Here is a 12,498-nt window from a genome sequence, read left to right as displayed (position 1 = left end):
CTCCTGTAGTTTTATTTTCATTCCACTTAACTAACAGTACTAATATACTTGAAAACAATGGCATGTAGGTGGAAAGTTCAGGACTGAAGGTAATGTCCAACGTAGCTTAGAGCGAGGTCACTCCAATAATAACTGTAATAACAATCCACTATTGAATGCCTACTGACTTTAACATATGCTTTGCACAATAAATAAACCAGCTAAACTAAAGGAAATAGTATTTGTATATTGAATAAATCAAATCTATGGCATCTAAAATAACTTTTCTAAACGAACCATACAGCTGCTTTCACATGCTTGTCACCATAACCAACTCAGCCCTATTGTACTAAGAAACGGCATTCCCATCGCTATGCGACACGGATGCCTCATTCTGTCTGCTGACGCCCATATCAACACTTGTACTGAACTACGTCATAAACACAGCTGCAGGTATATACGAAGGCTAAGAGCAGGTATGTCAAGGAAGACTTACCGCCACCCAAAAGAAAACTGAAACAGGAGTACTGCGGGCACTCCTGAGGATCAATGTTCCGAAAAGGGAACCTCAGGTAAGCGGCCCTGATGCCTCATTGTGTCTGCTGATGGCCATTTATTTCAAAGCTTGCACTGCACTACGTAAACAAACACTGTAGCTAATGTGTACCACATCAGATAGTGGGGATATGGAGGGAGACAATACTGCCACCAAAACAAACAAGCATTTGCAATGCACTAGGGTCTCGCATTTGTCCGAGTTACAGCTATTACCAGTTGTAAACTCCCAACTGGATTTTTCTTGCCACGTTGAAAGAAAAAAAACATTGCGATCGCACCGCTACAGTTCACTGGTAATGAAACCTATCGGCAAAAGTGCAATTATGTACGTAACCGGCAAAAGTGCAATTAACTATGTAACCGGGTCGATAATATGCACAGCGCTCGACTTCTGCCAAGCGAGACCGCACTGTGAAAATAGAGAAAAAGTAGTCCACAAACCTGACAGGAAACAGCGAGCCACGCATGTTTTCAGTACTTGGTTGCTGCACTCGAGGAGGGCTAACCACCGAAAAAGGCATGAGGTATGCGTGCCTTCCACTAATGAAAGCAAGCAGATTTTAACAGCCAAGCCCACGAACCAATGAAAGACACTGAAGTGACGTGGACGGGGCTACGAGCCCTTTTCTAACTCCTAAAGCGTCTCGCAAGCGATACGCATGCGCAAGCGACGCAGGCTCGACCCTAAAAATAGAAGCTGGAGTATTGGGGGGCACCAAACTAAAGTAAAAGAAGCAGCGGGGTGTTGTCAACCTGTCAACTGTAAAATAGAAAGACCACGGCTCCTAAAAAAGCAACATCCCAGTCATGGTCCATTCTAAGGGAAAAATAAACAAAACACACTGACCTTCCACAACAACACAGAAGCTGAGGAAACAGCAGGTATTACGTGAAAGGAAGAAGACAGTGGGGGGAAGGGGGAGGGGGAGGTAGGAAAAAACACTTCTTTCACCGCAGGACATACACAGACACTGTCTGTGCACATGTGTATGACCCAAAGTGAAATATCCAAAAATCCAACAAGCAAGCACAATGTCATAAAATTAAAAAAAATTACCAAATTACAACTGGAAAAACAAAATACAACTACTTCTAAAACAGCATAACAAGGATTACCACATTGCAAATCTCTTAATCCCAGGTGTTGTCACAAGGGGTACCCATCACCCAAGTTCCTGAACACCATGGTAAACTGTGAGATTGTGGGTAACAAAATAACTGTCTACAGCCTTTACTTAACAGGGTGTAAAAGTAATCCAACCTTTAATGGTCGATTGTGATTAATAAACTATTTTCACAATAATTAAGTCAGATACACTGAATTTGTCGTAACTTTAAATAATAAACAACTCAGGCTGTTATGCTTGATCATTGGTTTGTCAATTTAACCAAAGCGTGTGTCTATACAGGTCCTTGTTGCAATTCAATGATTAACAGCTCTGGGACAGTAAAGGGTCGCTTGGCGTAAGCCTACATGGTGAGACAAAAGGATTACATAATTAACACCAAATAAAATGAATGTTGGATACCAACCAGTATTGCCTCAAGCATGTCGACTGCAGTGGGTAAATGATTTACGGAAATGTCTATTATTCAAGCGAAAATAAAGTGTTTAGCGTATGATTTTTTTCCAACGATGCATCCATGTACATTTCTGCAGAGGATTACAGTTTACTGGGCCGTGCTTTCTGCAACAGTAAAGTATTTTCCTCTGGAATAAAGGACAAGCGTGCACTACGCTTCTGCATATTTGCTAACGCAAAACACTTCAATCTGTGCACCAGCTGACGGGAAGAGCTGCAACCCTGCATGGTTTACTCGACCTTGACATGCTGCCCTGTTAAAGTGGAAGTAGCTGGAGAGCATACTCTGCAAATTTCTCCACTCCCAAAAGCATTAAGCTACGAAGGGAAAATAGGAGATCACAAACCATCATCTCATTTGTTTTGTTACATTCTTTAACGTTCTTCTTCCAAGAATATTCACATATTAAATGTTTTGCATTCCTGAAATAAACGAAGTGAAAGTACAAGAATTCTGTTACAAAGCAGGATGTATTTCCAGGATAGGAAAAAAGCAACTGTAAGATTGCCATGTTTAGGAAAGTTAAAATGACCTTTCTGGGTTCTGTAGAGACTTCGGCAAAGTTGTGAGGTAAACTCACAATACCTCGCAGCCTAAACCATCCCCGGTCTAAGATCCAGTAATAATTCTACAGATATTGTTTTGCATTAACTCCCAGTTAAAAAATAACAATGTTCAAAACTATATTTTTAGTGTATCAAGATATGCATGGACCCTGTCCCAACTGTCTGTTCAAGATCTTGAGGGTACCAGAGGACAAGATGCCTAATGTCTCCTACCCTCAGAATGCGTACCATCTGCCAAATCAAGTATTGACAGTCCAGGTCGGAAATCTCGCCAAGTATAAGACCAGTGTATCATGAACCTTGTCCTCATTCACTTCAGGCTTTAGCAAAACTTTCTATGGTTACATTTGTCTTCAGGCTTTAACAGACCTTTCTATGATTTTGTCTAGATATGAAACTAACTATTCAACTCTGCCTATAGCCTTATCACCTATACTGTCCTTGTGACCTCAGCACCAAGACCTCAGAATTTTCTAAATGCTACTTTCCAAATTGCAAGTGGTCTGAAGTTGTTCGAATGCAGCCCCGCAGACTCCCTACTTTCCCAAGGGGTGCATTTCTACTCGGCATGATGAGAGCATTTCTTAATATGGAATACTTTTTTTTTTTTTTTTTTTTTGCGAGAAGTGCACATGATGGGTTGTGAACCTTTAAAGGCCTATCAAGCTTTCAACAGTAACCACAGATAAGTGTAACCATACAAAGTAGTCTACAAGAAGGGCAATAGTGCAGGCATAATGAAAAGCAAAGACGCTAGCTGTATGTAGGGCACCTGAGCATGCTGTACCAGGTACACTTGTACTGAGCAGAACACAACAAGCTGTCCCCAGCACAGGTGTTGGCTCACTGGACTGTTTAACCATTCGTGGGCAATAAGAGACAACACTTCTCTTAAGACTTGGATTTCATATTCCTCTTTGGGAGGCTCCCAATATATGACAATGCAAGATTTCAGACTTGGCTGCAAAGCACCTTCAGAACCTTCAAGTCCCATCCACGTCCCATGGTTTGTAAGGCTCTGTGCCACCCAACTTTAACAGAAAAATCACATTAAGAAGTCATCATTTTAGTAAAGGCAATATTGCTCGTCACAAGTCTGACTCAGCCCTATAAACTCTTATAACTCGATATTCTGAATCTTAGTTGTCATCTCATTGGTTTGAAGCTTTTTCAAAATCTCTCAATTTGATTTAGCGCTTTCTGCTATACAAATGTTGCTTCTATAGACAAGTACAGGTTCAAGCCCTTCTTAGACATCTGCACGACTTGCTATCATCACTCCTCAAACACTATTTTCTGCATGTGTGACCTACAGCCTCACTCAGCTCTCCCTGTATAGCATTCTCAAACGAGAGAGTATGTGCACTAAAGTAATTATTCTGCATTGTATTCCTTTACTACGGTCTTCACATTGTTTTACAAATTGGACTTTAAATGCTCGCCATAATAAAGGCCAATACAATAAGGATAAATATGCTATAATACTGCGTTTTACAGTTTACCATAATGGAGCACTTATAAAGTTCTTCCTAGGGTTCAAACCATGCAGCATTTATGAACACACTGTGCCAATGCCACACACTGAACCCACTTTTCAAAATTCCGCTATTTCAGACCAAAGATATGTGCATTGATCATCTTCATTAATAATTTGTCAATGTTCCATCAAAGCCCAAAATAACAGGCCATGATTTTGTACACTAAAAACAAACACGATTTCAAGAAAGACTGTTGAAGAATTAGCCAAAATCCAGGCTTAAAATAAAGACTTACGAATTTCAGAGTTGCCCTGGCATCCAAGAGGAGGGTGGTGCACATCATTCCTCACATCATACCACAAACAGGGAAAGAGACAGCCCCGTTACATTTCAAAATGCCTGCTTGGCACTACCAGTAACATTCTTGCTAACCCTGACGAGGTTTGGAAGGTAAAGCAGTTGCCTCCAGAAGGAGCATGGGTGACTGCTCATAAACATGGAGGCCTATTGTGTCAGCAATGACATTCAAATCTACCTCCCACAACCTCCAACCATGCAGAGACATCGGACTAGCCTCGCTGTAAACTTATTTCTACACCACAAATGATCGTAATCAAAGGGCTGAAATAAGGGACTGCAAACACTCAATTCTATCTTGCCGCATCGTACTGGGAAACGCTCTTGACATGCACTGCATAACCCTAGTCTTTGTCCGGCGTTTCAACTCTCTCCCTCCCCCACTTACCTCTCATCACAAAAAAAAAAAAAAAATGAAGAAAAAAAATCGCACTCACAATATGTTAATAGATCGGGACTTCACAACGGTCAAAATCAAAAAACTGCTTTCGAAAGATATTGTTTTAGGCTTTATAAATGTATTGATTGTCTACTGCAGCGGCTACAATTAGGCCTTGGAAGACACTTGATTTATTCGCTGCCTTAGTACAATAGATATCTGTCAGCCCAGCGTGAAAGGGATCGAGAGAAATCAAGCTGTAGGAGTGTTCTATGAAAAGAGTCTTTCAAGGACGCATTTGACGAATTCTGCACATCAACTTAAAAATACCAATCGATGCAAAGAAGTTGAATGGAAATATTCAACGTTTTAAAGCAAATGTACCCGAGCTCCGTGTCAGACTTTTCAGAAATATTATTTTAAAACACAGATGCACAAATCCTCCAAATGAAAGTCATACTCATAACCCAAGACGCCCTGCCGCACAAATGACGGAAGGGCTATAAACTGTAACGGAACATCATACGGTCATGTGCAGTCTGAGTGCGTTCGTTTTATGTTAGATTCGATGCGATGTTACTCTTTTCACTGTGTTCGTCGGCTAAATCCAATTTATCAAGTACTAACAAAAGAAAAAACAGAAAGATTTAATCGAATAAACAGCAACATAATAAGCCAAATCGCAGCATCCTATGGTTCTACGTGCCAGACTGGCACTTCAATATATGTCCATGTTTATCAGATACAACGCAAAGGTGCTATAGGGACAGCAGTGGCCATTTGTTTGTCGCAGGCTTTTAACAGGTAAGCCTGCAGTGAGAAGCTGGATTGCAGAGTTCGCGGCTATGATATACCAGCACTGGTTATTTCATAACATGCAAAAATAAGGGAAGTGGAAAGGAATGCATTTATTTCCCCGGCCTCCACCAGCAGCGCGACATTCCACCGATGCTGCAGAAGTCACAATATCTAAAGAGGCAGCGAAGCAGCTATGGGACTTAACGAATGGTCTCCTCCTAGATACAATTTATCTCACATGAACACCCTGCGCAAATCGCACTGCAACACAGATGCCGGGCTAGCAGCTGCTCTTATCAGCAAAGTCGGCACAGGCCTAGCCCTAGCCAAAGGAAAACTGAATAATTTAGTAAGAGGGGTATAATTAGCCCCTGCTAGAAAATCCCAAGGTCAGCCGAGAACAGATACACTGACGAATGAAAGAGAAAATATACTAGTAGCGAAACATGGGTGTGGACGAAGGTTACAAAATGAATCGCAGCACGCTAATGGACACCACCTATGAATAGATATAGCTGTTTTTAGAGGCACTAAAAAGGTAAATGAGCGACACTTGGAATAGCAAAAAAATATATATATGTATATTTGATAACACCACACAGCAAAGGAAAGCCACCATCTTGTGATGAACAATGTTACCAGCTTGGTGCACAAATCCGTTCCAGTCCTCTCAATACTGGGGGATGTTTGGGTGCGGCTACTTTTTATTTAGAAGTACTAAAGTGCCCTATAATCCGCTGGGAAGTAGACAATGTTCGTTAAAACGATGTACTGGTGGGTATTCTCATCGACTGCCAAACTAGGGCCTGCGTCTGCTTGCAAGCCATGTTTGTATGCGACAGGGCATCAACTAACATGCGCAGGGATCTATATTTAGTAACAACACACCATTCGGCAAGACAGATATTAAAGCACACGATTGAAAACAATGCAGCAGAACGTGTAGTTTCCCCCCCCCCCAGAGGCCGGAACACATTACTGGAAAGACATCGACTTTATTTTTGCCTGCAATTGCAGAATATGTTCTCAAACACTTTCAAAATACAGTTTTCTCAAGAGAGCTACAACGAAAAGGTATGCTATCTGTTGGTCAGTGTTAGTGCTTGCTCTACTGTTGGTGGAATCCATCCCTGCAATCTCCCAAAGTACACAAACCCACCAGCAGCATCTGAAAAAGAACATGAATTAAAAACGTCTGACAAGAATAAAAATATGTTAAGACACTCACCTGAAAAGGGAAAATGTTGTCAACTCTGTTTGAGCTGTCATCAATCCAGGACTTGGGTGCAAATGCAGAGCTAGGGCGAGCATATTTCTGCAACTGGATATGATTACTTGCAAAATTCTTCTTTAAGGGTGAGATGGAGTTCATAGGTGTTATTCCTCCATTAAGTCCCCTGCGGTGGTCGCGGCCTTGAGATCCACCCCAACCTCCATAGCCACCACCACTAGGGCTCCAAGACGACGATGGGGTGGGTGAGGGGCTTTGGTAGCTGCTCCATGGAGAAGGTGGCTTGTTGAGATTATTGGGCAGATGAGGCAGTTGACTGAAAGCAGCATTTCGGTGGGTAAAAGGTGGTGGGTGAGGGCTAGCGGGGGACCGCCTTTGCTGCTGATGCTGATTGTGGTGATGCTGGAAATGTGGATGATGGGGATGATGCTGAGATAGAGGTCCAATTTGAGGAGAGAAGTTGCCACCAAAGCCAGGACTGACATGATGCGGAAAATTCTGAAAGAGGAGGGCACCATTGTTAGCAGATGCAGGGGGGACTCCTCCTTGGTGAAAGAAGCTTGTGTCTTCATTGATTATTGTTGAAGAAGTAGGAGGAAGTGCTGCTGACCAATTACTGAACCCAGTCAAGGAAGAGGCTGTGGATGTCAAAGGCTGGTTGGAATTTCCCAGCCCAGTCGCATCTTGATAATCAAATCCCGTCAACACTGGAGACTCGATTCTGATCTTTTCCTTGCCACTGCCACTCTCTGAAGAGGAATCGCCCTGGCTGTCATCATTTTTGCTCTTCTCGGATTCCGGCAGCATCCCAGGTTCCTGGTTTTGGTTGGGAGAGAGTTGCTTGTCTAAAGACTCTTGCTGTTCCTGCTGCAGCGATTTGGATTTGTCAGATCCAAGAATATCATCCTGAATGTTGTGGGTGGCTGGAGCTGGGAAGAGCCAGGCTGAGCCAGCATTGCCGCTGTTGGCAGCTGTGCCATTATTATTTAGAAAAGCAGCAGGGCTGGGGGATGCATTCTGGTGATGATGGGGAGGCTGTAGATGTGGATGAAATCGGACTGGAAACGCTGATTTGTTACCAGTGTTGTTCTGCACTAGCACTCCAAACCCGTAATCCCCCATTTATTATAAATTTAAAATCTGAAATGGTGTCCCGTGCAAAACAGCCACAGGTGCTCCAGTGTCCTTTTACACACGGGTGCTTCCAAAAAGCCTATAGCATGAATAAAAACCCAGACGTGTGTGTGTGTGTGTAGGAATATATGGATTACCCTTTCCAATTACACAAATCTTTACTCCTGCAAAAAATGGGTGTGCCTATTTCTAAACTTAAACGTTTACATGTACCAATGCCTTCCCTCTAATTAATGGAAGCAAACAAAAAAGTGAATAGAATCACAAACTTCTTTGGTTAGCAAAACAAAAATGTGACGTGTTTTATGTGAATTAAACTAAGGAAAATCGAATTATAGTGTTTAACGAGAAACCACACTGTTACTGTTGTGTATCACCTACCCTACTGTAAATATATTTATTTATGTATATATATATATATATATATCTGAGCGTCTCTAACCACTGACTCTCTGGCAAATCTTGTGAAAAATACGATGACGTTTCCTTTCTCCCCGAAGACAGTTGGGGAGGCAGAAGCCCAAGAATAAACGTAGACGAATTAGCAGTCTCTGAACTCTGACACAAACAGAACGCAAATAGTAAAGTCCTTCGTACTGCCACTAACACCACCTTTTAAATAAATATTTAGTTTAGGAAATCCACGGCCGTGTTTCAGTAAAAATGACAACTAGCAGTTTTCAAGAATACTTCAACCGCTTGTAATTATGCTTTTATTATTATCAAAAAAGGACCTGAACTCTACCTTCAACGTTGCCCGATAATTCCACTTGAAAAATACAATCTACAGCAGCAGGACTTCCTCCTCTTAAGCTCCCGTTTCTCCTACTTTGCCACAAATGTCCCCACTCACAATGAACTATAAAAAAATAACGTACATCTGTGTTATAGATATTTATATGTATTTAAAGGCTTTTAAATATGGATATTAGATTTCTTCTTTTTAAAAAATAGAAAAAATATATAAAATAGCGTCCCCCCTGTGAATCAAATGAGGGCGGAAAAAATATCAATGGCTGAAAGAATGAGGGTAAAAAAAATGATGTTGTAAATATGCTATTTTCGGACTCCGGGTGTTATATCTTCGCTCCTCCGGTTATTTTCTTCGGTGTTATCGGTTCCAGGCCCTCCCTCCCCCCGCGGGTGCTTTGCGGTTCTCTGTTGTTCGAGCTGTCGGCGGTCCCGGTGCGGGCTCCAGGCTGCTCGGGTCGCTGCTCCGCCACAGCAGCAGCCACCTCCCTCCGTCCTTCTCCTCAGCACCCAGCCCGGCCGAATGACAACCAGCTGGAGGCTGGCGCGAGGCACTTCCGGTTCGTCTTTCGCCCTCCCAGCGACGTCATTGGTCCTCCTCACTCAGACAGACCACATCCTCAGCGACTTCCATTTTAGGGTCAGTCAAATCAAGGGAGGAGCTGCAGGAGTATTAATTCATTCTGAAGCGCCTCCAAATAATAATAATAACAAAGCGGCAGTTTGCCTGGCTTTAGAATGGTGGTCAGCATGCGCAGTGTCAATTTTTGGCTACCTTACCACAGCCCTGTTTTTTTTCCATCTGCACCTCCTGAGCCAAATAATAAGACCGGATAAGGTGGTAGCAAGAAAATGTAGTTCAAGCTTCTTTCAAAACCTTCTACATATAGAGTGCAAAATTAACATGCCAGGTAGCAGAAAGAGGCGAACAAAATCGCCTAAATATTTTACAAAAAATGACGAGGAGACTGCATGAATCAGAATGTTAAATGTTTGTGGGGCGATTTCCAGAAAAAAAGAGGCATATGCTTGCACGTGCGACCGTCAGCTATAACTAACAAGCAATCTCGTGATCGTGTGATATGGTATCTTCTTTTTGGCTTGGAACAGTATTGGGAGGGGGGAGGGGGGTGTAACATTAGGCAGCGGGGTGAAGAACCACAAGTCCAAAATGGCCACTTCTTTTGCAATTAGTCACCATAGTGATTCTTTTGTTTCCATAATGGTAAACGTAACGGGCTCGAATTGCTTAGGTCTAACAGCTAACTACACAAGGAACCCGGTTTGAACGACTTTCTTTTCCATGTTGGAGTTAGGTTTAAGCAAATAATGTAAAGCGTGCTCAGGAATATTGGGTGTACACAAAGAAGGAACGGGTGGATATATCCGGTTTGTGAAAGGCGTCCTAAAATGTATCTAATTTTTGAAGCATATTTCTGATCATTTATTGGAAAATACTACACGAAAGTCATCAGTTTACAGAATTCATGTGTTTTATGAACGTGTTTCGAGGTACATACTGGCTTTTGAATAAATATGGAATGCACAACGCATTTCCAAGATGGCTGCTGAGTTCGCACAAGTGGGAGGTTTTGTTCTTGTTGACCATGCTCATTGTCACAGTTTAGGGACCCCAGTGGCCTAGCACTCCTATTTGCCTTTGTAGAGTCCAACAAATTTTAATTTAACATTTCAGTTTCGATGATAAAAGCGGTATTTTGGGATGGTTAGTTGAAGAAGTAATATATTCGCTGTTTCACATGCCTCCGCCAAAACAAAATTTTGCCAGTGCAGTATCGTCTAGGTAAGGCTCTGACAATAAAGAGTGCAGCTAATGCTTTTCAGCTAGTTCGAAATCAATTTCCCTTGGAGATTCCTTTGTTCTCCTTCCCTGTCTGGTACAGTTGACTGACTAGTCGAAGGTCATAACAAAGGTCATAGCTGCTTCTCTTAACGACGAGTCATACAAACACAACTCACCGAGTAAAGGCTTGAGCTTGGAGCGCTTTCAAGGCACAAGTCATAAAAAACAGAAGTGGGGGGACTAACCAAGTTATACAGCATACAATCATCATGGCACGTGATACCACAGCCTATGACATCACAAGTGTCAACACAGGACTTGACATCACAGGAAGTAGAATTATAACCCATAACCTGGCAGGAAGTGACTTCGCAAGAAGTGACATCTGATCTTAAGACCTCACACATATATTTAGCAGATCTATAAGTACTACATTTGAGTAATTTAGCAGATTTAACATACAAGAATTTGTGTAAAGGTTGTGCCAAAAACCGGGCACAACCCTGACACAAAATCTGGGCCTGCTTTTCAACATTTATTTTTTTAAATCTCTGCCACAAAGAAAATGATACAAGGAGAAACTTGGCAATACATCTTTTCTGCTTAATTGGTTGCAAAGACTGCATTTTAAAAATCTTATGAGGTTAAGGCACCGGCTGCAGAGAGATTCTGATGCACAGTAAATCTCAAAGAATAATAATAATGGTAAGATAACACTGGTGGGTAACACATTCGCTGGAGAGAAGTGTGTCAGGTCTAGTCCCTGTTTTGAATCAAAGTAGGATAGAGGTTTAACATATCTCCTGCAAAGCACATCATGACAGATTTGTATTTTATTTAGATAGATAAGTGGGCTACTGCTTTTAAAAAGGAGATTTGTTTGTAACTTGCAGTTCATGAATTGTAATCCTTTTAATATAGCACAGTGAGCTATGAAGGACATGTGACTCCTACACCCTCTAATCCTCACTATCCTATATAACACATCCTGTACATAGATGTACACATGGGTAATTGTCAATGTAGTGCTATAAAAGAAAAAAATAGCCATATTTAAATTGCCATTAGTATAAATACAATAACAGACCAGCACATCTGACATTCTTACTGTGCATGCATATTTCATATATCCAGGGACTGATCAAAATCATGCCTCGCTTAAGTACCTGTGAAGTGAAAACAAGCTGCCTTCCTTTGTTTCCCTTCCATTGCATTTAAAGGTAGGTGTGAGGCTCCAGATAGCTCCAGCAAGAACAAAAGGAGGCCTGATGGCCACTTAACTTTGGGCAATGTGTACGAGCTGCTGAATGCTTCCTGGTGTTTAAACATAAAACCCGGACAAGTTCAGCATATTACAGTGCAGCACAACTGCTTGGCAGGGTGGACGGCATCCACCTTGTGAAAATAATGGGTGGACACCTTGTATCCGCATGTACCCCCGCCTTGTGCCCTGAGTCCTTCTAAGTAGATTTGAGGTTTCCAGCCAAAAGTCACCTTAATTATTGAATTTATTTTGAACCCCTTTAATCTGAGTTGATTTCTGACTGCCTATGTAATGGAATGTGACCTATTGGTTCTAAGGCCCAACACTGACGTCATAATAGTATCCAGATATTGATTAACGATTGATCAATGATTAGAAAACTCACAAGTTCAACATAGCGCTAAAATTATAATAGCAATAAATGGTATTGCAAGCTATTGCGCACCAACTGAGCTGGTCATGGCACACAACTGATAAACAATCTCCAAATGTGTTAGGCAGGTCTGGAGTGTAGAAGTGTTAAAAATGTATATTTTCTGCATGATTAAGAATGTGCAAATGCATTTAAACAAACAATTCTATATTTGCATACTGATTTAATCCAATTGCTTTTAAA

The 12,498-nt window shown here is 41.7% G+C and overlaps 1 protein-coding gene and 1 long non-coding RNA gene across 3 annotated transcripts in view; one reads left to right on the top strand and one right to left on the bottom strand.

The window, feature by feature from the left end:
• Positions 1-8,180, bottom strand: part of CPEB4 (cytoplasmic polyadenylation element binding protein 4) — a 281,089-nt gene extending 272,909 nt beyond the window's left edge. For both annotated transcript variants that reach the window (XM_069244659.1, XM_069244660.1), the window contains exon 1: positions 6,928-8,180. In XM_069244659.1, coding sequence (XP_069100760.1) covers positions 6,928-8,052 — 1,125 coding nt within the window. In that variant the 5' untranslated portion in view covers positions 8,053-8,180. The remainder of the gene's footprint in view (positions 1-6,927) is intronic.
• A 2,377-nt stretch (positions 8,181-10,557) lies between these two features.
• Positions 10,558-12,498, top strand: part of LOC138247297 (uncharacterized) — a 59,936-nt gene continuing 57,995 nt past the window's right edge. Inside the window, exon 1 of the long non-coding RNA XR_011194419.1 lies at positions 10,558-10,618. This is a non-coding gene — a long non-coding RNA (uncharacterized lncRNA). The remainder of the gene's footprint in view (positions 10,619-12,498) is intronic.

Source organism: Pleurodeles waltl, chromosome 7, assembly GCF_031143425.1.
Source record: "Pleurodeles waltl isolate 20211129_DDA chromosome 7, aPleWal1.hap1.20221129, whole genome shotgun sequence".
NCBI classification, from domain to species: domain Eukaryota; kingdom Metazoa; phylum Chordata; class Amphibia; order Caudata; family Salamandridae; genus Pleurodeles; species Pleurodeles waltl.
This window is presented reverse-complemented; position numbering and strand designations above follow the sequence as displayed.